This window comes from Pleurodeles waltl, chromosome 6, assembly GCF_031143425.1.
Source record: "Pleurodeles waltl isolate 20211129_DDA chromosome 6, aPleWal1.hap1.20221129, whole genome shotgun sequence".
Taxonomy (NCBI): Eukaryota; Metazoa; Chordata; class Amphibia; order Caudata; family Salamandridae; genus Pleurodeles; species Pleurodeles waltl.
This window is the reverse complement of record NC_090445.1, coordinates 151,504,204-151,530,919: the sequence shown is the minus strand read 5'-3', so window position 1 is coordinate 151,530,919 and position 26,716 is coordinate 151,504,204. Positions and strand designations below refer to the sequence as shown.

The following is a 26,716-nucleotide window of genomic DNA, read 5'->3' as shown; positions in this document are numbered from 1 at the left end:
GCCTTGTTTTTCTGGTAAGATTCAGGATTTGATTGAGGCATTGGTTAAGAGTGAGCTATATTAACTTAGCCCTTAAGTTTATATGAATGTAGCTCTTTTTGTCTGTCATTAGATCGGCACAGTGGCGCAACTTCAGATGTGCAGAAAGAAGAGGAAAAGAAGTTTAAGGAAGTTGGTGAAGCCTTCACAATCCTTTCTGACCCCAAGAAGAAGGCGCGATATGACAGCGGACAGGATCTCGACGAGGATGGTGTGAATATGGGAGGTTAGTAGTGGCTCTATTGAAGTTGGTAGTAGTCATTTTTTATCTAAATCATGGACAAGTCTTCTGTGTTCTTTTGTAATTTAGAACAAACCTGTTCTTTCTATAATTATTGTGATCTTTTGCTACTTCCCTCAATTTATTGCTCATATTCCTCACCTTCAGAATATCCCCGTATGCAAGAGTGGATCTGGAGAACTTCAACAGCAGTACTGGTGGATGCATCATGCAACTCCATGTTGGCTTAATACTGCCATGGAAGTGGCAGAGCAGAGCATCATAAAAGTGGTACCCCTGTGTGCTGCTGTTGGTTCATTGCTTTTCTTACCTTCCGAAGCAGATCTCAAGCACAACTCCCAAATGATGTTGATTTCCAATACTGTTAGGCAGTGTGCCAGCGAACATTGTCTCCTCCAAAATCAACAGGCTGAAGATTTTGGTCACGGAGGTTTCAGGTGCTTTGTCCCAGGTCATGACCCTAGTCATGCAGCAAGTGAGTTCTCTTGCACTTGAACATGACCTGCCGTGACCTGGCACCAGGAGGCGAATCGTTACATCGCCAAGCACAAGAATTTGCAGTCAAAGCTGAGGTCTTGCTTCCTCTTCAAGTAACCTTGCTGTCTGTTCTGTGGCCGTTCTTGCAAACTATCGAGTTCCCGAACAAAGTCTTCAGGTAAGTCCACATCAAAGTCCCTGCGCAAGCACAAAAATATGAAACCGTACGTGATGCCATCCCAGCAACACTGGCTCAAAAGAGAAGGTGCAAGGGTGTCAAGATGAACATCGTACCCTTTTGAAGGTCCTCTCTTAAAAAGCTGATTCTGCATCTGGTCCCTGCATGCCCTGGGTTTCCTAGGCTGGGCTGAAAATATTTGAGATTCTGGGTCCCTCTACTGTGTCTTCAAGCCCCTTGGAGCTCATGGAGTACTACCAGCAGGACCTCCCCTAACGTAGTCAGTCTCTTTGGCTCCCCTTACAGGGCCATACTGACTCTGGTGCACTAATCTACACCGGTTCCTGCTATGCTGATACTGACTCCATCTGCACTAATTGAAGATCCAGTGCTTACACCAATGTCTGACCTCAAACCACTGTTGGAGCGACTGCGACTGATGCCATACTACGAGATTAAAAAAGTGTAACTGATAGTTGTACAGCTGGACTTCAAACCAATGCCTCTTCTGCTATATAACTACTAGCAGAGGCTTTGCTCAATTTGGCTCTGATCCTGATATTATACAAGTAAGAAATAAGGACCCTCAGGACACTGATAATGCGGATCGGCTATTCCTCCTGTACTATACTGATGATGCCATATACTTGAACAGTGGGCTAGATACCTACCCTGAAACAGAGTTTGACTTTGCACATGAGCCACCAAGAGAGGAAAGTGCCCTGTTTGCAGTGGTGTTCCGGAGAGCCACTTAGGTGATAGGTCTGTTCATTGAGCCATAACCAACATTCTTACAGAAATTCTCCAACCGAGTCCAAGTTCTCCAAGACCATTCTACCATTTAATGATGCCACCATTAATGCTTTGGTGGCTTCATGGTCCAAACAATGTTCATGCATGCCATCAATCGGCCAGTGGGCCTATCACATAGATCTGCGCCCGGTGATCCAGACTTCCTAACAAAGCACCCTATACCTGAGAGCCTTATTAGTTAAAAAAAAAAAAAAAGTTTTCTTCAGCAAGCTTGGCCCTTAAGTATGTAAATATAATTTTGTTAGGCAGGTACACACATGCTTTGTCTGGCATTTCCAGCAAGCTATTGCCAGCAGTCACAGAGGCCCTCATCTTCTCTGGTTCGGACAGTACTTAATGGGTAGGATGTTGCAAAGTATGTAATCTGTGCAGACCTAGTTACCGTTGATAGTATGGCAAACATGAATGAGGTGGACCCTATTTTCTGGGGCAGTGTACAAGAATCCTTAACTCTTTAGCTGCTGAAGATACAAAGAGTTTCTGGAATCCTCTAGAGAAAATCGAAAAAATGCCAATCAAAATCTAGCTTTTTTTTCAATAGAAAAAAGTGCTGTGCAGGAATTGTAGGAAAGTACCCTCTTTTTGGCATGGTTACCCCCACGTTTTGCCCGCTGTCAGTGTGTTTTGACTGTTTTCACTGGGGTACTGCTAACCAGGACCCCAGGGATTGTGCTCTCTCCCTCTAAATGTGGTTGCTTAGGACTTTGCACACCCCACAATTGGCATACTAGTGCCCCCATATAAGTCCCTAGTATATGGTACTTGGGTACCCAGGGCATTGGGGCACCAGGTGTTCCCCATGGGCTGCAGTATGTCTTGTGCCACCTATGGGAGCCCATACACTGTGTGTCTCTGCAGGCCTGCCATTTCAGGCTGCGTGAAAAGGTGCATGCACTCTTTCACTGCAGGGCACTGCACCAGGTCACTGTAAGTCACCCCTATGGTATGCCCTCCTAGCCCAAAGGGCAGGGTGCAGGTACCTGTGTGTGAGGGTACCCCCGCATGAGCAGAGGTGCCCCTACAAACTCCACCTTCGTAAGTGGGGGGAAGCCATTTTACCTGTGGACTGGACACAGGTCACTTCCTGTGTCCAGCTACAGAATGGTAACTCCAGACCTGGGCATGTTTGGTATCAAACATGTCGGAATCATACCCCAGTACTGTTGGTAGTATTGGTTGTAGGATTCTATGCACTCTGGGGGCTCCTTAAAGGACCCCAGCATGGCTCCTACCATTCTTCTGGGGTTTTTCAAGCAGCCCGTGCTCCTGCCATGCCTCAGACAGGTTTCTGCCCTGCTGCTGCCTGACCAGCTCAGGCAGAGGAAGGCAAAACAAAGGATTTCCTGTGGGAGAGGGAGGTAACACCCTCTCCCTTGGAAAAGGTATTACATGGCTTGGGAGGAGTAGCCTTCCCAAGCCATAAGTTTGCTTTGAAGGGCAGATTTGGTGCCCTCCTTGCATAAACCGGTTTGCACCCGTCCGCTGGTCCCAGCACTGGCGGGAAACGGGACTATGGAGATGGGAGTGACTACTCCCCTGTCCAGCACCACCCTAGGGGTGGTGCCCAGAGCTCCTTCAGGTGGTCACTTGATTCTGCCATCTTAAATCCAAGGTGGACAGTGGCCCCTGGGAGCATCTGAGCGACCAGGTTAGTTAGCTGACGTCACAGCCCCCTCATGATAGGTGGTCACCCTGCTAGGTGGCCAATCCCCCTTCCTGGGCTCTTTAGGGTCTCCCTCTTGGGTGTGTCCTCAAATTCGACGTGCAAGATTCCAGCAGGACTCCTCTGCATCGTTTACTTCATCTTCTGGCCACTGGAAATACAACTGGACCCTCCAGGAACCGACAATCCACAACTACAGCTCTGCAACATTGTTTCTCCAGCTCTTTCTAGCAACTGCAACATTTCGCTGGCTGTGCATCCTCTGAGGGCGACGAGTCTTCAGCTTGCGCAAGAAGTAAGAAGGAATCTCCCTTGGACGGAAGAAGTAACTCCTCTGCATCTGCAGGCACCAACTGCGACAACTGGCTGTGTCAATTTTCTCTCCTCCAGAGCTGCATGGATCCTGCATCACAGGTGGTGGTCTGGAGTGGTCCCCTTGGTCCTCTCTACCAGCTGTCCGACTTGGGAGATGGGAGACTTGCCTCTCCTCACAGGACAGTACCCCTGTGCACCTCGACTCTTGTAGCTACCAAGGCTTGATTGTTCCTCCTCCAAAGGATCTTCAGGCCCCCAGCATTCCTCCTGCAAAGCACAGTCTTCTGCCTGCTGCTCCAGTGACGTGGGATTCCTCTTCATGTGTGCTGAGTTGGCCTTACTGGGACTCCTGTGCCGGCTGCCTTCTCTTCTTGTGACTCCCAGCTGCTGAGGGTCACCCCGGACTCCCCTCCTTGGGTCAAGTCCCCTGGACCTTGCAGGTCCTCTCCAGCCTTTCCAACCTTCTTCTCTGGCTCATGCGTTGGCAAATGAAAGTTGGTGGTTTTCCAGCACCATTAACAGACCACATCTCGACCGCCAACGTGGGACGTCATTTGCATCACTTGTGGGACTCCTCTTCAGCTCATGTGCTGCGCTGCTGACCTTCTTTGTCCAAAGTCGACCTGGTCCTGCATCCACAGAAGGGTGGGTAGTGGCTCCTGTCAAAACTGGACACCCCAGCTCGAACTGGACTTGGTCCCCTTCCTTTGCAGGTCCTCTTCTGTCAGGATCCACCTTTCGGTTCTTCCAGTCTTGGTTGGGTCTTGCACAACCGTTTTCCAAAGTCCTGCTGTTGGGTTTTGGAGAAAATCTGGTACTTATCTCTGCCCCCCTGGTCGTGGGGGTCACTCTGTTACTCACCTCTTGGGGTTCCTAGTTCCCCCAGCTCCCTTCCGCTGATTACACTTCCTTGGGTGGGGAACTGCCTTTCACATTCCACTTTTTAGGGTCGAGCGCGAAAGCGCTCTGTCCCTGTTGTAATCGGTCTATGTGCTTGTAAACACGCCCTTGGCATGCCCATCAGTTTGATTGGTTTGTGGGGTTGCCTTTTAAAATTTGCTTGATTTCATTAGTGAAAGGCATGCATACATCCTGCCTTTTCCGTTGTTTAGCCCTCCTCGAGCGCACCGGCCAACTACTGTAAACGGACAAGGCTCCATGTTTTCCGAGCTACTTTTTTTTGTAGGCAGTGCGATCTCGCTGGGCAGTAGTTGAATGCTTTGCATGAGATCGACCCTGTTACATGAATAATTGCAGTTTTGACGGTTACATGGATAATTGCACTTTGGCTGATACGTTTCACTGCGAGCAAACTTCTGTTTCCTTTTGTGTGTCTGCTTTGCGCTCATGGCAGCTGTCGCCTCGCTTATGTGAAACAGTTCATGTGGCAAGAAAAGTCCAGTTAGGAGTTTACAAATCTAATAGCTCTAACTCTAGCAAACGCCAGACATATTGCATTGCAAATGCTTGTTTAATATATGGTTTGGCCCTCCCCTAAGGCCCTCACTATTTGCTGTTGCTTTTACCAATGTGCATACAATATGGTGTTTACTTAACTTCAGTTGGGGGATTGCCTATTCAGTGTTCTAGTATTTGTGTTACTGTCATAAAGTGCCTTTATTTTTGTAACACTGTGTGGTTCTTTCAAATGTGTAAGTGCTGTGTGACTATAGTGGCATTGCATAAGCTTTGCATGTCTCCTAGATAAGTCTTGGCTGCTCATCCACAACACAACTACCACTAGAGAGCCCTGGCTTCCTAGACACTGCATACACTTCACTAATAGGGGATACCTGGACCGGGTACAAGACCATAACACCATAGATGCTTACCACACGCCAGGCCAGCTTCCTACAGGAATGACACTTTTCTTTTTTCTTTTTTTTTTTTCCTCCCCTCCTAAAAATGTCATTAACAAAAGAATGTTGTGCTCAATTGAGTCTTTCTAGCTTTCAGGAATAAGCAGAGTTGTGAAAGAAACCTTTTTTTTTTTTTCTTTATACTATAGTGGTAGTTGATTTATTTGACTGTTTTTATGGCTTCTGTCTACTTGCATTTTAGTGTTACAAGCAGATGTGAAACCCATTGAAGACTGTACATTTCTGTAACCTCTACAACATTCACAGTTCAGCATTAGTTCATTTGTGTAGACCACTAGTTTTCCTCAAAAAAACTTGGTTGAAAAAATAAATAATTGGAATAAAAAATAACAGAACAAAATGGGAATAGGTGACAATGTTTTCATCTGTGTTTTTTGGTGTTGTTTTTTTTTAACCTCCTTCCCCGACGGCATTTTTCAGTAAAATCTGATTTTAGTCAATGTTTGACATTTAAAAAACTAGTGGGATTAACACAAGCCACACCGTCCTGGTTTAGCCTTGGTCTCAAGGTTTCATGATTGCCCAGGGTTCATAGAATTCTCTGGTTGTCGGCTGACCCAGCCTGATACAGAAAGACTGTTTGGGCTTTGAGTGGGGATGTGTCCTGATGCAAAGACAAGTTGGTTGCCACTCAATAAAAAAAAAAATACCTGGCATCCACTGCAATTTATTTATGTAGTGTGCGTTCTGTCACTTGGGAGAGAGGGCAAGTGGGCAGAAAGCCTTCTGGGCCGTTTTGGGTTCATGGCATGACTTGAAAACACTTTTTTTTTCCATTCTTTCTTCCATATTACCTTCTCTTTCGTCATGCCTAACCTTATATTTCAAGAAGAAAATCATTCTGGTGCTGTTTAATGGGTCCAGGCTCTTCTGGGAAAAGGTGACTAAGGTGCTAGAAAGTTTTAAGTATAGTTGAGCGACTGAGCACTCTTAGGGGGCAATTGGCGCAGCACAGTAATTCCCCTGTCAATTCATAAAATTTAGGAGCTAACATAGGCAGTGTCGGCCTTCTCAACCATTGCTACACCAGACCGATAAGGATAGATGTGGTAAAGGCAGACGTTTTACATGGCATCAGGGTAAACAATCCTCGAATTCCTGCTCTGCCACTGATTTAGTTTTCTTAAACGGCTCATGTCAAGCCCTAGGGAGGGAGGATTCAACAGGGACCCCTCACCAAATCCACACAGTGCGGCCATTGCAGACTGGGTGTGTTGGTGCAGGCTAAATTGAAAACGACCTGTTGCACACCCCTGTGTGCCAGGTCCCCTACCACTGCATGCGCCCGGTGTAAGGCATCCCTAAGGCAGGGTGCATCAAGGCACATGTGATGACATATATGCATGAGCAGATATGCCCCTGCTATGTTTCTCTATTCTGAGACATAGTAAGTGAACAGGAAAGCCATTTTAAATGCTTGTGCTGGACACTGGTCATTACGAGTTCCCCAGCTGTAGGAAGTTGGCTCTGTATGTGCTATTTCAAAGTAAGGAATAGCATGCACAGAGTCCGAGGGTTCCCCTTAGAGGTAAAATAGTGGTAAAAATAGATAATACTAATGCTCTATTTTGTGGTAGTGTGGTCGAGCAGTAGGCTTATCCAAGGAGTAGTGTTAAGCATTTGTTGTACATACACATAGACAATAAATGAGGTACACACACTCAGACAAATCCAGCCAATAGGTTTTGTTATAGAAAAATATATTTTCTTAGTTTATTTTAAGAACCACAGGTTCAAATGTAACATGTAATATCTTGTTTGAAAGGTATTGCAGGTAAGTACATTAGTAACTTTGAATCATTTCAATTGCATGTATACTTTTCAAGTTATTCACAAATAGCTGTTTTAAAAGTGGACACTTAGTGCAATTTTCACAGTTCCTAGGGGAGGTAAGTTTTTGTTAGTTTTACCAGGTAAGTAAGACACTTACAGGGTTCAGTTCTTGGTCCAAGGTAGCCCACCGTTGGGGGTTCAGAGCAACCCCAAAGTCACCACACCAGCAGCTCAGGGCCGGTCAGGTGCAGAGTTCAAAGTGGTGCCCAAAACACATAGGCTATAATGGAGAGAAGGGGGTGCCCCGGTTCCGGTCTGCTTGCAGGTAAGTACCCGCGTCTTCGGAGGGCAGACCAGGGGGGTTTTGTAGGGCACCGGGGGGGACACAAGCCCACACAGAAATTTCACCCTCAGCGGCGCGGGGGCGGCCGGGTGCAGTGTAAGAACAAGCGTCGGGTTCGCAATGTTAGTCTATGAGAGATCAAGGGATCTCTTTAGCGCTGCAGGCAGGCAAGGGGGGGCTTCCTCGGGGAAACCTCCACTTGGGCAAGGGAGAGGGACTCCTGGGGGTCACTCCTCCAGTGAAAGTTCGGTCCTTCCGGTCCTGGGGGCTGCGGGTGCAGGGTCTTTTCCAGGTGTCGGGACTTAGGTTTCAGAGGGTCGCGGTCAGGGGAAGCCTCGGGATTCCCTCTGCAGGCGGCGCTGTGGGGGCTCAGGGGGGACAGGTTTTGGTACTCACAGTCGTAGAGTAGTCCGGGGGTCCTCCCTGAGGTGTTGGTTCTCCACCAGCCGAGTCGAGGTCGCCGGGTGCAGTGTTGCAAGTCTCACGCTTCTTGCGGGGAGTTGCAGGGGTCTTTAAAGCTGCTCCTTGAAACAAAGTTGCAGTCTTTTTGGAGCAGGTCCGCTGTCCTCGGGAGTTTCTTGTCTTTTTCGAAGCAGGGCAGTCCTCAGAGGATTCAGAGGTCGCTGGTCCCTTGGAAGGCGTCGCTGGAGCAGAGTTCTTTGGAAGGCAGGAGACAGGCCGGTGAGTTTCTGGAGCCAAGGCAGTTGTCGTCTTCTGATCTTCCTCTGCAGGGGTTTTCAGCTAGGCAGTCCTTCTTCTTGTAGTTTGCAGGAATCTAATTTTCTAGGGTTCAGGGTAGCCCTTAAATACTAAATTTAAGGGCGTGTTTAGGTCTGGGGGGTTAGTAGCCAATGGCTACTAGCCCTGAGGGTGGGTACACCCTCTTTGTGCCTCCTCCCAAGGGGAGGGGGTCACAATCCTAACCCTATTGGGGGAATCCTCCATCTGCAAGATGGAGGATTTCTAAAAGTTAGAGTCACTTCAGCTCAGGACACCTTAGGGGCTGTCCTGACTGGCCAGTGACTCCTCCTTGTTGCTTTCTTTGTTCCCTCCAGCCTTGCCGCCAAAAGTGGGGGCCGTGGCCGGAGGGGGCGGGCAACTCCACTAAGCTGGAGTGCCCTGCTGGGCTGTGACAAAGGGGTGAGCCTTTGAGGCTCACCGCCAGGTGTTACAGCTCCTGCCTGGGGGAGGTGTTAGCATCTCCACCCAGTGCAGGCTTTGTTACTGGCCTCAGAGTGACAAAGGCACTCTCCCCATGGGGCCAGCAACATGTCTCTAGTGTGGCAGGCTGCTGGAACTAGTCAGCCTACACAGACAGTCGGTTAAGTTTCAGGGGGCACCTCTAAGGTGCCCTCTGGGGTGTATTTTGCAATAAAATGTACACTGGCATCAGTGTGCATTTATTGTGCTGAGAAGTTTGATACCAAACTTCCCAGTTTTCAGTGTAGCCATTATGGTGCTGTGGAGTTCGTGTTTGACAAACTCCCAGACCATATACTCTTATGGCTACCCTGCACTTACAATGTCTAAGGTTTTGTTTAGACACTGTAGGGGTACCATGCTCATGCACTGGTACCCTCACCTATGGTATAGTGCACCCTGCCTTAGGGCTGTAAGGCCTGCTAGAGGGCTGACTGACCTATACTTGCATAGGCAGTGAGAGGCTGGCATGGCACCCTGAGGGGAGTGCCATGTCGACTTACTCGTTTTGTTCTTACTAGCACACACAAGCTGGCAAGCAGTGTGTCTGTGCTGAGTGAGAGGTCTCCAGGGTGTCATAAGACATGCTGCAGCCCTTAGAGACCTTCCTTGGCATCAGGGCCCTTGGTACTAGAAGTACCAGTTACAAGGGACTTATCTGGATGCCAGGGTCTGCCAATTGTGGATACAAAAGTACAGGTTAGGGAAAGAACACTGGTGCTGGGGCCTGGTTAGCAGGCCTCAGCACACTTTCAATTGTAAACATAGCATCAGCAAAGGCAAAAAGTCAGGGGGCAACCATGCCAAGGAGGCATTTCCTTACACAACCCCCCCCCCCCCCCCCCAAACGAAAGAGGATGAGACTAACCTTTCCCAAGAGAGTCTTCATTTTCTAAGTGGAAGAACCTGGAAAGGCCATCTGCATTGGCATGGGCAGTCCCAGGTCTGTGTTCCACTATAAAGTCCATTCCCTGTAGGGAGATGGACCACCTCAACAGTTTAGGATTTTCACCTTTCATTTGCATCAGCCATTTGAGAGGTCTGTGGTCAGTTTGAACTAGGAAGTGAGTCCCAAAGAGGTATGGTCTCAGCTTCTTCAGGGACCAAACCACAGCAAAGGCCTCCCTCTCAATGGCACTCCAACGCTGCTCCCTGGGGAGTAACCTCCTGCTAATGAAAGCAACAGGCTGGTCAAGGCCATCATCATTTGTTTGGGACAAAACTGCCCCTATCCCATGTTCAGAGGCATCTGTCTGCACAATGAACTGTTTAGAATAATCTGGAGCTTTTAGAACTGGTGCTGAGCACATTGCTTGTTTCAGGGTGTCAAAGGCCTGTTGGCATTCCACAGTCCAGTTCACTTTCTTGGGCATTTTCTTGGAGGTGAGTTCAGTGAGGGCTGTCACAATGGATCCATATCCCTTCACAAACCTCCTGTAATACCCAGTCAAGCCAAGGAATGCCCTGACTTGAGTCTGGGTTTTTGGAGCTACCCAGTCCAGAATAGTCTGGATCTTGGGTTGGAGTGGCTGAACTTGGCCTCCACCTACAAGGTGGCCCAAGTAAACCACAGTTCCCTGCCCTATCTGGCATTTGGATGCCTTGATAGAGAGGCCTGCAGATTGCAGGGCCTTCAAAACCTTCTTCAGGTGGACCAGGTGATCCTGCCAGGTGGAGCTAAAGACAGCAATATCATCAAGATAAGCTGTGCTAAAGGACTCCAAGCCAGCAAGGACTTGATTCACCAACCTTTGGAAGGTGGCAGGGGCATTCTTTAAACCAAAGGGCATAACAGTAAACTGATAATGCCCATCAGGTGTGGAGAATGCTGTTTTCTCTTTTGCTCCAGGTGCCATTTTTATTTGCCAGTACCCTGCTGTCAAGTCAAAGGTACTTAAGAATTTGGCAGCACCTAATTTATCTATGAGCTCATCAGCTCTAGGAATTGGATGAGCATCTGTCTTGGTGACAGAATTGAGCCCTCTGTAGTCCACACAAAACCTCATCTCTTTCTTTCCATCTTTGGTGTGAGGTTTGGGGACTAAGACCACTGGGCTAGCCCAGGGGCTGTCAGAGCGCTCAATTACTCCCAATTCTAGCATCTTGTGGACTTCCACCTTGATGCTTTCCTTAACATGGTCAGACTGTCTAAAGATTTTGTTTTTGACAGGCATGCTGTCTCCTGTGTCCACATCATGGGTACACAGGTGTGTCTGACCAGGGGTTAAGGAGAAGAGTTCAGGAAACTGTTGTAGGACTCTCCTACAATCAGCTTGTTGTTGGCCAGAGAGGGTGTCTGAGTAGATCACTCCATCTACTGAGCCATCTTTTGGGTCTGATGACAGAAGATCAGGGAGAGGTTCACTCTCTGCCTCCTAATCCTCATCTGTTACCATCAACAGATTCACATCAGCCCTGTCATGGAAGAGCTTAAGGCGGTTCACATGGATCACCCTCTTGGGGCTCCTGCTTGTGCCCAGGTCCACCAGGTAGGTGACCTGACTCTTCCTTTCTAGCACTGGGTAAGGGCCACTCCATTTGTCCTGGAGTGCCCTGGGAGCCACAGGCTCCAGAACCCAGACTTTCTGCCCTGGTTGGAACTCAACCAGTGCAGCCTTTTGGTCATACCAAAACTTCTGGAGCTGTTGGCTGGCCTCAAGGTTTTTGGTTGCCTTTTCCATGTACTCTGCCATTCTAGAGCGAAGGCCAAGTACATAGTCCACTATGTCTTGTTTAGGCTCATGAAGAGGTCTCTCCCAGCCTTCTTTAACAAGAGCAAGTGGTCCCCTTACAGGGTGGCCAAACAGAAGTTCAAAGGGTGAGAATCCTACTCCCTTCTGTGGCACCTCTCTGTAAGCAAAAAGCAGACATGGCAAGAGGACATCCCATCTCCTTTTGAGTTTTTCTGGGAGCCCCATGATCATGCCTTTTAATGTCTTGTTGAATCTCTCAACTAAGCCATTAGTTTGTGGATGGTATGGTGTAGTGAATTTGTAAGTCACTCCACACTCATTCCACATGTGTTTTAGGTATGCTGACATGAAGTTGGTACCTCTGTCAGACACCACCTCCTTAGGGAAACCCACTCTGGTAAAGATACCAATGAGGGCCTTGGCTACTGCAGGGGCAGTAGTCGACCTAAGGGGAATAGCTTCAGGATACCTAGTAGCATGATCCACTACTACTAGGATGTACATATTTCCTGAGGCTGTGGGAGGTTCCAGTGGACCAACTATGTCCACACCCACTCTTTCAAAGGGGACCCCCACCACTGGAAGTGGAATGAGGGGGGCCTTTGGGTGCCCACCTGTCTTACCACTGGATTGACAGGTGGGGCAGGAGAGGCAAAACTCCTTAACCTTCTGGGACATATTTGGCCAGTAGAAGTGGTTGACTAACCTCTCCCACGTCTTGGTTTGTCCCAAATGCCCAGCAAGGGGAATATCATGGGCTAAGGTCAGAATAAACTCTCTGAACGACTGAGGCACTACCACTCTCCTAGTGGCACCAGGTTTGGGGTCTCTGGCCTCAGTGTACAGGAGTCCATCTTCCCAATAGACCCTATGTGTTCCATTTTTCTTGCCCTTGGACTCTTCAGCAGCTTGCTGCCTAAGGCCTTCAAGAGAGGGACAGGTTTCTTGTCCCTTACACAGCTCCTCCCTTGAGGGTCCCCCTGGGCCTAAGAGCTCAACCTGATAAGGTTCAAGCTCCAAAGGCTCAGTTCCCTCAGAGGGCAGAACTTCTTCCTGAGAAGAGAGGTTCCCTTTTTCTGACTGTGTTGCAGTTGGTTTCCCAACTGACTTTCCTTTTCTCTTGGTAGGCTGGGCCATTTTTCCAGACTCCAGCTCTACTTTTTCACCCTGTGCCTTGCATTGTGCTCTTGTTTTTACACACACCAGTTCAGGGATACCCAGCATGGCTGCATGGGTTTTTAGTTCTACCTCAGCCCATGCTGAGGACTCCAGGTCATTTCCAAGCAGACAGTCTACTGGGATGTTTGAGGAGACCACCACCTGTTTCAGGCCATTGACCCCTCCCCATTCTAAAGTTACCATTGCCATGGGATGTGCTTTAGTTTGATTGTCAGCATTGGTGACTGTATACGTTTTTCCAGTCAGGTATTGGCCAGGGGAAACCAGTTTCTCTGTCACCATGGTGACACTGGCACCTGTATCCCTCAGGCCCTCTACACTTGTCCCATTAATAAAGAGCTGCTGCCTGTATTTTTGCATGTTAGGAGGCCAGGCAGCTAGTGTGGCTAAATCCACCCCACCCTCAGAGACTAGAGTAGCTTCAGTGTTGACCCTGATTTGCTCTGGGCACACTGTTGATCCCACTTGGAGACTAGCCATTCCAGTGTTACCTGGATTGGAGTTTGGAGTGGAACTTTTCTTGGGACAGGCCTTGTCTCCAGTTTGGTGTCCAGACTGACTACAGTTTCGACACCAGGCCTTTTTGGGATCAAAGTTTTTACCCTTGTACCCAGGATTGTTTTGTGAAGAGGCTCTGGGCCCACCCTCCTGTGCAGGTTTTTGGGGGCCTTTAGAAGACTCTTGACTATTTTTATTTTTGGCTGTCTCACCACCTTTCCCCTGGGGAGGTTTTGTGACCCCTTTCTTTTGGTCACCCCCTGTGGAAGTTTTGGACACCCTTGTCTTGACCCAATGGTCCGCCTTCTTTCCCAATTCTTGGGGAGAAATTGGTCCTAGGTCTACCAGATGCTGATGCAGTTTATCATTGAAACAATTACTTAACAGGTGTTCTTTCACAAATAAATTGTACAGCCCATCATAATTACTTACACCACTGCCTTGAATCCAACCATCTAGTGTTTTTACTGAGTAGTCTACAAAGTCAACCCAGGTCTGGCTCGAGGATTTTTGAGCCCCCCTGTAGGAAGTTGGCTCTGTATGTGCTATTTCAAAGTAAGGAATAGCATGCACAGAGTCCAAGGGTTCCCCTTAGAGGTAAAATAGTGGTAAAAATAGATAATACTAATGCTCTATTTTGTGGTAGTGTGGTCGAGCAGTAGGCTTATCCAAGGAGTAGTGTTAAGCATTTGTTGTACATACACATAGACAATAAATGAGGTACACACACTCAGAGACAAATCCAGCCAATAGGTTTTGTATAGAAAAATATCTTTTCTTAGTTTATTTTAAGAACCACAGGTTCAAATTCTACATGTAATATCTCATTCGAAAGGTATTGCAGGTAAGTACTTTAGGAACTTCAAATCATCAAAATTGCATGTATACTTTTCAAGTTATTCACAAATAGCTGTTTTAAAAGTGGACACTTAGTGCAATTTTCACAGTTCCTAGGGGAGGTAAGTATTTGTTAGGTTAACCAGGTAAGTAAGACACTTACAGGGCTCAGTTCTTGGTCCAAGGTAGCCCACCGTTGGGGGTTCAGAGCAACCCCAAAGTCACCACACCAGCAGCTCAGGGCCGGTCAGGTGCAGAGTTCAAAGTGGTGCCCAAAACACATAGGCTAGAATGGAGAGAAGGGGGTGCCCCGGTTCCGGTCTGCTTGCAGGTAAGTACCCGCGTCTTCGGAGGGCAGACCAGGGGGGTTTTGTAGGGCACCGGGGGGGACACAAGTCCACACAGAAATTTCACCCTCAGCAGCGCGGGGGCGGCCGGGTGCAGTGTAGAAACAAGCGTCGGGTTCGCAATGTTAGTCTATGAGAGATCTCGGGATCTCTTCAGCGCTGCAGGCAGGCAAGGGGGGGATTCCTCGGGGAAACCTCCACTTGGGCAAGGGCGAGGGACTCCTGGGGGTCACTTCTCCAGTGAAAGTCCGGTCCTTCAGGTCCTGGGGGCTGCGGGTGCAGGGTCTCTCCCAGGCGTCGGGACTTTAGGTTCAAAGAGTCGCGGTCAGGGGAAGCCTCGGGATTCCCTCTGCAGGCGGCGCTGTGGGGGCTCAGGGGGGACAGGTTTTGGTACTCACAGTATCAGAGTAGTCCTGGGGTCCCTCCTGAGGTGTTGGATCGCCACCAGCCGAGTCGGGGTCGCCGGGTGCAGTGTGGCAAGTCTCACGCTTCTTGCGGGGAGCTTGCAGGGTTCTTTAAAGTTGCTGGAAACAAAGTTGCAGCTTTTCTTGGAGCAGGTCCGCTGTCCTCGGGAGTTTCTTGTCTTTTCGAAGCAGGGGCAGTCCTCAGAGGATGTCGAGGTCGCTGGTCCCTTTGGAAGGCGTCGCTGGAGCAGGATCTTTGGAAGGCAGGAGACAGGCCGGTGAGTTTCTGGAGCCAAGGCAGTTGTCGTCTTCTGGTCTTCCGCTGCAGGGGTTTTCAGCTGGGCAGTCCTTCTTCTTGTAGTTGCAGGAATCTAATTTTCTAGGGTTCAGGGTAGCCCTTAAATACTAAATTTAAGGGCGTGTTTAGGTCTGGGGGGTTAGTAGCCAATGGCTACTAGCCCTGAGGGTGGGTACACCCTCTTTGTTCCTCCTCCCAAGGGGAGGGGGTCACAATCCTAACCCTATTGGGGGAATCCTCCATCTGCAAGATGGAGGATTTCTAAAAGTTAGAGTCACTTCAGCTCAGGACACCTTAGGGGCTGTCCTGACTGGTCAGTGACTCCTCCTTGTTGCTTTCTTTGTTCCCTCCAGCCTTGCCGCCAAAAGTGGGGGCCGTGGCCGGAGGGGGCGGGCAACTCCACTAAGCTGGAGTGCCCTGCTGGGCTGTGACAAAGGGGTGAGCCTTTGAGGCTCACCCGCCAGGTGTCACAGCTCCTGCCTGGGGGAGGTGTTAGCATCTCCACCCAGTGCAGGCTTTGTTACTGGCCTCAGAGTGACAAAGGCACTCTCCCCATGGGGCCAGCAACATGTCTCTAGTGTGGCAGGCTGCTGGAACCAGTCAGCCTACACAGCTAGTTGGTTAAGTTTCAGGGGGCACCTCTAAGGTGCCCTCTGTGGTGTATTTTACACTAAAATGTACACTTGCATCAGTGTGCATTTATTGTGCTGAGAAGTTTGATACCAAACTTCCCATTTTTCAGTGTAGCCATTATGGTGCTGTGGAGTTCGTGTAAAACAGACTCCCAGACCATATACTCTTATGGCTACCCTGCACTTACAATGTCTAAGGTTTTGTTTAGACACTGTAGGGGCACAGTGCTCATGCACTGGTACCCTCACCTATGGTATAGTGCACCCTGCCTTAGGGCTGTAAGGCCTGCTAGAGGGGTGTCTTACCTATACTGCATAGGCAGTGAGAGGCTGGCATGGCACCCTGAGGGGAGTGCCATGTCGACTTACTCATTTTGTTCTCACTAGCACACACAGGCTTGTAAGCAGTGTGTCTGTGCTGAGTGAGGGGTCTCTAGGGTGGCATAAGACATGCTGCAGCCCTTAGAGACCTTCCTTGGCATCAGGGCCCTTGGTACTAGAAGTACCAGTTACAAGGGACTTATCTGAATGCCAGGGTGTGCCAATTGTGGATACAATGGTACATTTTAGGTGAAGGAACACTGGTGCTGGGGCCTGGTTAGCAGGGTCCCAGCACACTTCTCAGTCAAGTCAGCATCAGTATCAGGCAAAAAGTGGGGGGTAACTGCAACAGGGAGCCATTTCTTTACACAAGCCCCCCCCAGCCCACAGGCCAGGAGACTCAGCCCAAGCTGGGAGAGTCTTCCTAGTCTGTCAGGCGAGGAAGAGTAGGAGAAATAGGCTGGTTAGTTGCAGGGCCTACTCTGCCTTACATCCTTCTGTTCAGGTCATTCCCTTTGGGGAACTGACCCACTTCCACAGTGATAGGACCTAGTCTGAATTGCCTCTTGTCTGCTTCTTCAATGTCTCCACCCATTCTTTTTATTTTGGGTTTAGAGGTCTCCACCTCTGCTAATCTTATCTTAGCCAGGGTCATCCCTAGCTTACCCAAAGAGGTTACCCAGAGCTGGAGTAACCCCACCATGACCAACAGGGTCAGGGGGCCTAACTTGCTATTTGGCATGGGGTCTGACCACCATGCCAAGGATAGTGCAGCCACAAAGGCTAACACCCAGCAGAGGCCACTGACAGCTGTCAGTGCCCAGAACCACACCTTTAGCTCTTCACCTAAAAGGGAAGGGGCTAAGTTACAGGCTTCTTTGGGTTCAGGTTGCCTGTCTGCTGTATTGGAGTGGGGGGTTACCACATCTTGTAGTAAACACCCTTCTTCCACTCTTTCTTCTGTTAGCTGAGGAGCCACCCACTCAGGTTTAACAGTTGCCTGACTAGCCAGGACTTCTTGTGGGTCAGGTTGGACTTTATCAGGGCCATTTTTGGAGTTCTCCCCTACTGGAGCAGAATCTCCTTGGCTTGCTGTAACCTTGGCTAAAGGTTGTCCACCCTTCCTACTCTGTTTTCTTTTCTTCTTCTTCTGGGGCCTGCTTGCATTTACTGCAGAGGCAGGACTTCCAGAATCCTTGGGAGAGGACTGGCACTGGACCAGTTCCTCTCTTGAGCTCTGACTAACCTCTGGGTAGTCATTTCCAAGGAGACAATCAAGGGGGAGGTCTGTACTGACTACTACCCTTCTCCAGCTAAGAGTGCCACCCACTTCTATGGGCACTAAAGCCACAGGCCTCTTAGTGACCCTGTCTAGGCTAACTCTTACCCTGGCAGTCTCACCTGGGATGTACTGGTTTGAGAGCACCAGCCTGTCATGCACAATAGTGTGACTGGCACAAGTGTCTCTCAGGGCAGTGGTTGGGATTCCATTCACCAGTAGGTGGTGGAAGTGTCTGCTTCCCTCTGGAATCTCCAACTCACCTGTTGGGCCCTGTTTCCAGTTGAAGGCTAGGAAGACCTCCTCATCTGAGGAGTCATCTCCCATGGCTACACTGGTTACCCCAGGAATTTTGTTCTGGGGTTTGTTTTTGGGACAAGAAGTGTCCTTGGTGTGGTGCCCAGACTGTTTACAGTTGTGGCACCATGCCTTAGTGGCATCCCAGTTCTTACCCTGGTACCCACCTTTGTTTTGGGTTGTGTCCTGGGGCCCACCCACCTGTTCTGGTTTTTGGGGGCCTACAGAGGACTCTTTTTCTTTGTTTCTAGTGTTACCCACTTTCTCCTGGGGAGTTTTTGTAACCCCTTTCTTTTGGTCACCCCCAGTGGAAGTTTTGGTTACCCTAGTCTTGACCCAGTGGTCTGCCTTCTTTCCCAATTCTTGGGGAGAAATTGGACCTAGGTCTACCAGATACTGATGCAACTTTTCATTGAAGCAGTTACTTAAAATGTGTTCTTTCATAAACAAATTATAAAGCCCAACATAGTCACACACTTCATTTCCAGTTAACCAACCATCTAGTGTTTTTACTGAGTAGTCTACAAAATCAACCCAGGTCTGGCTCGAGGATTTTTGAGCCCCCCTGAATCTAATTCTATACTCCTCAGTGGAGAATCCAAAGCCCTCAATCAGGGTACCCTTCATGAGGTCATAAGATTCTGCATCTTTTCCAGAGAGTGTGAGGAGTCTATCCCTACACTTTCCAGTGAACATTTCCCAAAGGAGAGCACCCCAGTGAGATCTGTTCACTTTTCTGGTTACACAAGCCCTCTCAAAAGCTGTGAACCATTTGGTGATGTCATCACCATCTTCATATTTTGTTACAATCCCTTTGGGGATTTTTAGGATGTCAGGAGAATCTCTGACCCTATTTAAGTTGCTGCCACCATCGATGGGACCTAGGCCCATCTCTTTTCTTTCCCTTTCTATGGCTAGGAGCTGCTTTTCCAAAGCCAATCTTTTGGCCATCCTGGCTAACAGGAGGTCATCTTCACTGAGAGCATCCTCAGTGATTTCAGAAATGTGGGACCCTCCTGTGAGGGACTCACCATTTCTGACTAACACAGTTGGAGACAGGACTTGAGGGGTCCTGTTCTCCCTATTTAGGACTGGAGGAGGGACATTGGCCTCCAAGTCACTAATTTCTTCCTCTGTGATGTCATCATCAGAGGGGTTGGCTTTTTCAAAGTCTGCCAACAGCTCCTGGAGCTGAATTTTGGTAGGTCTGGAGCCAATGGTTATTTTTTTGATATTACAGAGAGACCTTAGCTCCCTCATCTTAAGATGGAGGTAAGGTGTGGTGTCGAGTTCCACCACATTCATCTCTGTATCAGACATTATTTTGCTAAAAGTTGGAAGACTTTTTAAAGAATCTAACACTGTTTCTAGAATCTAATTTCAAACTTTTAACAAATTTTTAAACTCTAAAAGAAAATGCTAAACAGGGACTTAACACACAAGGCCCTAGCAGGACTTTTAAGAATTTAGAAAAATTTCAAATTGCAAAAATGAATTTCTAATGACAATTTTGGAATTTGTCGTGTGATCAGGTATTGGCTGAGTAGTCCAGCAAATGCAAAGTCTTGTACCCCACCGCTGATCCACCAATGTAGGAAGTTGGCTCTGTATGTGCTATTTCAAAGTAAGGAATAGCATGCACAGAGTCCAAGGGTTCCCCTTAGAGGTAAAATAGTGGTAAAAATAGATAATACTAATGCTCTATTTTGTGGTAGTGTGGTCGAGCAGTAGGCTTATCCAAGGAGTAGTGTTAAGCATTTGTTGTACATACACATAGACAATAAATGAGGTACACACACTCAGAGACAAATCCAGCCAATAGGTTTTGTATAGAAAAATATCTTTTCTTAGTTTATTTTAAGAACCACAGGTTCAAATTCTACATGTAATATCTCATTCGAAAGGTATTGCAGGTAAGTACTTTAGGAACTTCAAATCATCAAAATTGCATGTATACTTTTCAAGTTATTCACAAATAGCTGTTTTAAAAGTGGACACTTAGTGCAATTTTCACAGTTCCTAGGGGAGGTAAGTATTTGTTAGGTTAACCAGGTAAGTAAGACACTTACAGGGCTCAGTTCTTGGTCCAAGGTAGCCCACCGTTGGGGGTTCAGAGCAACCCCAAAGTCACCACACCAGCAGCTCAGGGCCGGTCAGGTGCAGAGTTCAAAGTGGTGCCCAAAACACATAGGCTAGAATGGAGAGAAGGGGGTGCCCCGGTTCCGGTCTGCTTGCAGGTAAGTACCCGCGTCTTCGGAGGGCAGACCAGGGGGGTTTTGTAGGGCACCGGGGGGGACACAAGTCCACACAGAAATTTCACCCTCAGCAGCGCGGGGGCGGCCGGGTGCAGTGTAGAAACAAGCGTCGGGTTCGCAATGTTAGTCTATGAGAGATCTCGGGATCTCTTCAGCGCTGCAGGCAGGCAAGGGGGGGATTCCTCGGGGAAACCTCCACTTGGGCAAGGGCGAGGGACTCCTGGGGGTCACTTCTCCAGTGAAAGTCCGGTCCTTCAGGTCCTGGGGGCTGCGGGTGCAGGGTCTCTCCCAGGCGTCGGGACTTTAGGTTCAAAGAGTCGCGGTCAGGGGAAGCCTCGGGATTCCCTCTGCAGGCGGCGCTGTGGGGGCTCAGGGGGGACAGGTTTTGGTACTCACAGTATCAGAGTAGTCCTGGGGTCCCTCCTGAGGTGTTGGATCGCCACCAGCCGAGTCGGGGTCGCCGGGTGCAGTGTGGCAAGTCTCACGCTTCTTGCGGGGAGCTTGCAGGGTTCTTTAAAGTTGCTGGAAACAAAGTTGCAGCTTTTCTTGGAGCAGGTCCGCTGTCCTCGGGAGTTTCTTGTCTTTTCGAAGCAGGGGCAGTCCTCAGAGGATGTCGAGGTCGCTGGTCCCTTTGGAAGGCGTCGCTGGAGCAGGATCTTTGGAAGGCAGGAGACAGGCCGGTGAGTTTCTGGAGCCAAGGCAGTTGTCGTCTTCTGGTCTTCCGCTGCAGGGGTTTTCAGCTGGGCAGTCCTTCTTGTAGTTGCAGGAATCTAATTTTCTAGGGTTCAGGGTAGCCCTTAAATACTAAATTTAAGGGCGTGTTTAGGTCTGGGGGGTTAGTAGCCAATGGCTACTAGCCCTGAGGGTGGGTACACCCTCTTTGTGCCTCCTCCCAAGGGGAGGGGGTCACAATCCTAACCCTATTGGGGGAATCCTCCATCTGCAAGATGGAGGATTTCTAAAAGTTAGAGTCACTTCAGCTCAGGACACCTTAGGGGCTGTCCTGACTGGCCAGTGACTCCTCCTTGTGGCTTTCTTTGTTCCCTCCAGCCTTGCCACCAAAAGTGGGGGCCGTGGCCGGAGGGGGCGGGCAACTCCACTAAGCTGGAGTGCCCTGCTGGGCTGTGACAAAGAGGTGAGCCTTTGAGGCTCACCGCCAGGTGTCACAGCTCCTGCCTGGGGGAGGTGTTAGCATCTCCACCCAGTGCAGGCTTTGTTACTGGCCTCAGAGTGACAAAGGCACTCTCCCCATGGGGCCAGCAACATGTCTCTAGTGTGGCAGGCTGCTGGAACCAGTCAGCCTACACAGCTAGTTGGTTAAGTTTCAGGGGGCACCTCTAAGGTGCCCTCTGTGGTGTATTTTACACTAAAATGTACACTGGCATCAGTGTGCATTTATTGTGCTGAGAAGTTTGATACCAAACTTCCCATTTTTCAGTGTAGCCATTATGGTGCTGTGGAGTTCGTGTAAAACAGACTCCCAGACCATATACTCTTATGGCTACCCTGCACTTACAATGTCTAAGGTTTTGTTTAGACACTGTAGGGGCACAGTGCTCATGCACTGGTACCCTCACCTATGGTATAGTGCACCCTGCCTTAGGGCTGTAAGGCCTGCTAGAGGGGTGTCTTACCTATACTGCATAGGCAGTGAGAGGCTGGCATGGCACCCTGAGGGGAGTGCCATGTCGACTTACTCATTTTGTTCTCACTAGCACACACAGGCTTGTAAGCAGTGTGTCTGTGCTGAGTGAGGGGTCTCTAGGGTGGCATAAGACATGCTGCAGCCCTTAGAGACCTTCCTTGGCATCAGGGCCCTTGGTACTAGAAGTACCAGTTACAAGGGACTTATCTGAATGCCAGGGTGTGCCAATTGTGGATACAATGGTACATTTTAGGTGAAGGAACACTGGTGCTGGGGCCTGGTTAGCAGGGTCCCAGCACACTTCTCAGTCAAGTCAGCATCAGTATCAGGCAAAAAGTGGGGGGTAACTGCAACAGGGAGCCATTTCTTTACACAAGCCCCCCCCAGCCCACAGGCCAGGAGACTCAGCCCAAGCTGGGAGAGTCTTCCTAGTCTGTCAGGCGAGGAAGAGTAGGAGAAATAGGCTGGTTAGTTGCAGGGCCTACTCTGCCTTACATCCTTCTGTTCAGGTCATTCCCTTTGGGGAACTGACCCACTTCCACAGTGATAGGACCTAGTCTGAATTGCCTCTTGTCTGCTTCTTCAATGTCTCCACCCATTCTTTTTATTTTGGGTTTAGAGGTCTCCACCTCTGCTAATCTTATCTTAGCCAGGGTCATCCCTAGCTTACCCAAAGAGGTTACCCAGAGCTGGAGTAACCCCACCATGACCAACAGGGTCAGGGGGCCTAACTTGCTATTTGGCATGGGGTCTGACCACCATGCCAAGGATAGTGCAGCCACAAAGGCTAACACCCAGCAGAGGCCACTGACAGCTGTCAGTGCCCAGAACCACACCTTTAGCTCTTCACCTAAAAGGGAAGGGGCTAAGTTACAGGCTTCTTTGGGTTCAGGTTGCCTGTCTGCTGTATTGGAGTGGGGGGTTACCACATCTTGTAGTAAACACCCTTCTTCCACTCTTTCTTCTGTTAGCTGAGGAGCCACCCACTCAGGTTTAACAGTTGCCTGACTAGCCAGGACTTCTTGTGGGTCAGGTTGGACTTTATCAGGGCCATTTTTGGAGTTCTCCCCTACTGGAGCAGAATCTCCTTGGCTTGCTGTAACCTTGGCTAAAGGTTGTCCACCCTTCCTACTCTGTTTTCTTTTCTTCTTCTTCTGGGGCCTGCTTGCATTTACTGCAGAGGCAGGACTTCCAGAATCCTTGGGAGAGGACTGGCACTGGACCAGTTCCTCTCTTGAGCTCTGACTAACCTCTGGGTAGTCATTTCCAAGGAGACAATCAAGGGGGAGGTCTGTACTGACTACTACCCTTCTCCAGCTAAGAGTGCCACCCACTTCTATGGGCACTAAAGCCACAGGCCTCTTAGTGACCCTGTCTAGGCTAACTCTTACCCTGGCAGTCTCACCTGGGATGTACTGGTTTGAGAGCACCAGCCTGTCATGCACAATAGTGTGACTGGCACAAGTGTCTCTCAGGGCAGTGGTTGGGATTCCATTCACCAGTAGGTGGTGGAAGTGTCTGCTTCCCTCTGGAATCTCCAACTCACCTGTTGGGCCCTGTTTCCAGTTGAAGGCTAGGAAGACCTCCTCATCTGAGGAGTCATCTCCCATGGCTACACTGGTTACCCCAGGAATTTTGTTCTGGGGTTTGTTTTTGGGACAAGAAGTGTCCTTGGTGTGGTGCCCAGACTGTTTACAGTTGTGGCACCATGCCTTAGTGGCATCCCAGTTCTTACCCTGGTACCCACCTTTGTTTTGGGTTGTGTCCTGGGGCCCACCCACCTGTTCTGGTTTTTGGGGGCCTACAGAGGACTCTTTTTCTTTGTTTCTAGTGTTACCCACTTTCTCCTGGGGAGTTTTTGTAACCCCTTTCTTTTGGTCACCCCCAGTGGAAGTTTTGGTTACCCTAGTCTTGACCCAGTGGTCTGCCTTCTTTCCCAATTCTTGGGGAGAAATTGGACCTAGGTCTACCAGATACTGATGCAACTTTTCATTGAAGCAGTTACTTAAAATGTGTTCTTTCATAAACAAATTATAAAGCCCAACATAGTCACACACTTCATTTCCAGTTAACCAACCATCTAGTGTTTTTACTGAGTAGTCTACAAAATCAACCCAGGTCTGGCTCGAGGATTTTTGAGCCCCCCTGAATCTAATTCTATACTCCTCAGTGGAGAATCCAAAGCCCTCAATCAGGGTACCCTTCATGAGGTCATAAGATTCTGCATCTTTTCCAGAGAGTGTGAGGAGTCTATCCCTACACTTTCCAGTGAACATTTCCCAAAGGAGAGCACCCCAGTGAGATCTGTTCACTTTTCTGGTTACACAAGCCCTCTCAAAAGCTGTGAACCATTTGGTGATGTCATCACCATCTTCATATTTTGTTACAATCCCTTTGGGGATTTTTAGGATGTCAGGAGAATCTCTGACCCTATTTAAGTTGCTGCCACCATCGATGGGACCTAGGCCCATCTCTTTTCTTTCCCTTTCTATGGCTAGGAGCTGCTTTTCCAAAGCCAATCTTTTGGCCATCCTGGCTAACAGGAGGTCATCTTCACTGAGAGCATCCTCAGTGATTTCAGAAATGTGGGACCCTCCTGTGAGGGACTCACCATTTCTGACTAACACAGTTGGAGACAGGACTTGAGGGGTCCTGTTCTCCCTATTTAGGACTGGAGGAGGGACATTGGCCTCCAAGTCACTAATTTCTTCCTCTGTGATGTCATCATCAGAGGGGTTGGCTTTTTCAAAGTCTGCCAACAGCTCCTGGAGCTGAATTTTGGTAGGTCTGGAGCCAATGGTTATTTTTTTGATATTACAGAGAGACCTTAGCTCCCTCATCTTAAGATGGAGGTAAGGTGTGGTGTCGAGTTCCACCACATTCATCTCTGTATCAGACATTATTTTGCTAAAAGTTGGAAGACTTTTTAAAGAATCTAACACTGTTTCTAGAATCTAATTTCAAACTTTTAACAAATTTTTAAACTCTAAAAGAAAATGCTAAACAGGGACTTAACACACAAGGCCCTAGCAGGACTTTTAAGAATTTAGAAAAATTTCAAATTGCAAAAATGAATTTCTAATGACAATTTTGGAATTTGTCGTGTGATCAGGTATTGGCTGAGTAGTCCAGCAAATGCAAAGTCTTGTACCCCACCGCTGATCCACCAATGTAGGAAGTTGGCTCTGTATGTGCTATTTCAAAGTAAGGAATAGCATGCACAGAGTCCAAGGGTTCCCCTTAGAGGTAAAATAGTGGTAAAAATAGATAATACTAATGCTCTATTTTGTGGTAGTGTGGTCGAGCAGTAGGCTTATCCAAGGAGTAGTGTTAAGCATTTGTTGTACATACACATAGACAATAAATGAGGTACACACACTCAGAGACAAATCCAGCCAATAGGTTTTGTATAGAAAAATATCTTTTCTTAGTTTATTTTAAGAACCACAGGTTCAAATTCTACATGTAATATCTCATTCGAAAGGTATTGCAGGTAAGTACTTTAGGAACTTCAAATCATCAAAATTGCATGTATACTTTTCAAGTTATTCACAAATAGCTGTTTTAAAAGTGGACACTTAGTGCAATTTTCACAGTTCCTAGGGGAGGTAAGTATTTGTTAGGTTAACCAGGTAAGTAAGACACTTACAGGGCTCAGTTCTTGGTCCAAGGTAGCCCACCGTTGGGGGTTCAGAGCAACCCCAAAGTCACCACACCAGCAGCTCAGGGCCGGTCAGGTGCAGAGTTCAAAGTGGTGCCCAAAACACATAGGCTAGAATGGAGAGAAGGGGGTGCCCCGGTTCCGGTCTGCTTGCAGGTAAGTACCCGCGTCTTCGGAGGGCAGACCAGGGGGGTTTTGTAGGGCACCGGGGGGGACACAAGTCCACACAGAAATTTCACCCTCAGCAGCGCGGGGGCGGCCGGGTGCAGTGTAGAAACAAGCGTCGGGTTCGCAATGTTAGTCTATGAGAGATCTCGGGATCTCTTCAGCGCTGCAGGCAGGCAAGGGGGGGATTCCTCGGGGAAACCTCCACTTGGGCAAGGGCGAGGGACTCCTGGGGGTCACTTCTCCAGTGAAAGTCCGGTCCTTCAGGTCCTGGGGGCTGCGGGTGCAGGGTCTCTCCCAGGCGTCGGGACTTTAGGTTCAAAGAGTCGCGGTCAGGGGAAGCCTCGGGATTCCCTCTGCAGGCGGCGCTGTGGGGGCTCAGGGGGGACAGGTTTTGGTACTCACAGTATCAGAGTAGTCCTGGGGTCCCTCCTGAGGTGTTGGATCGCCACCAGCCGAGTCGGGGTCGCCGGGTGCAGTGTGGCAAGTCTCACGCTTCTTGCGGGGAGCTTGCAGGGTTCTTTAAAGTTGCTGGAAACAAAGTTGCAGCTTTTCTTGGAGCAGGTCCGCTGTCCTCGGGAGTTTCTTGTCTTTTCGAAGCAGGGGCAGTCCTCAGAGGATGTCGAGGTCGCTGGTCCCTTTGGAAGGCGTCGCTGGAGCAGGATCTTTGGAAGGCAGGAGACAGGCCGGTGAGTTTCTGGAGCCAAGGCAGTTGTCGTCTTCTGGTCTTCCGCTGCAGGGGTTTTCAGCTGGGCAGTCCTTCTTGTAGTTGCAGGAATCTAATTTTCTAGGGTTCAGGGTAGCCCTTAAATACTAAATTTAAGGGCGTGTTTAGGTCTGGGGGGTTAGTAGCCAATGGCTACTAGCCCTGAGGGTGGGTACACCCTCTTTGTGCCTCCTCCCAAGGGGAGGGGGTCACAATCCTAACCCTATTGGGGGAATCCTCCATCTGCAAGATGGAGGATTTCTAAAAGTTAGAGTCACTTCAGCTCAGGACACCTTAGGGGCTGTCCTGACTGGCCAGTGACTCCTCCTTGTGGCTTTCTTTGTTCCCTCCAGCCTTGCCACCAAAAGTGGGGGCCGTGGCCGGAGGGGGCGGGCAACTCCACTAAGCTGGAGTGCCCTGCTGGGCTGTGACAAAGGGGTGAGCCTTTGAGGCTCACCGCCAGGTGTCACAGCTCCTGCCTGGGGGAGGTGTTAGCATCTCCACCCAGTGCAGGCTTTGTTACTGGCCTCAGAGTGACAAAGGCACTCTCCCCATGGGGCCAGCAACATGTCTCTAG

The 26,716-nt window shown here is 49.1% G+C and overlaps 1 protein-coding gene across 1 annotated transcript in view; it reads left to right on the top strand.

Annotated features, from left to right (window-relative positions):
* The window catches only part of DNAJC7 (DnaJ heat shock protein family (Hsp40) member C7), a 356,596-nt gene that overhangs the window by 296,805 nt on the left and 33,075 nt on the right, over nt 1-26,716 (top strand). The window contains exon 12 of the mRNA XM_069237667.1: nt 113-265. Coding sequence (XP_069093768.1) covers nt 113-265 — 153 coding nt within the window. The remainder of the gene's footprint in view (nt 1-112; nt 266-26,716) is intronic.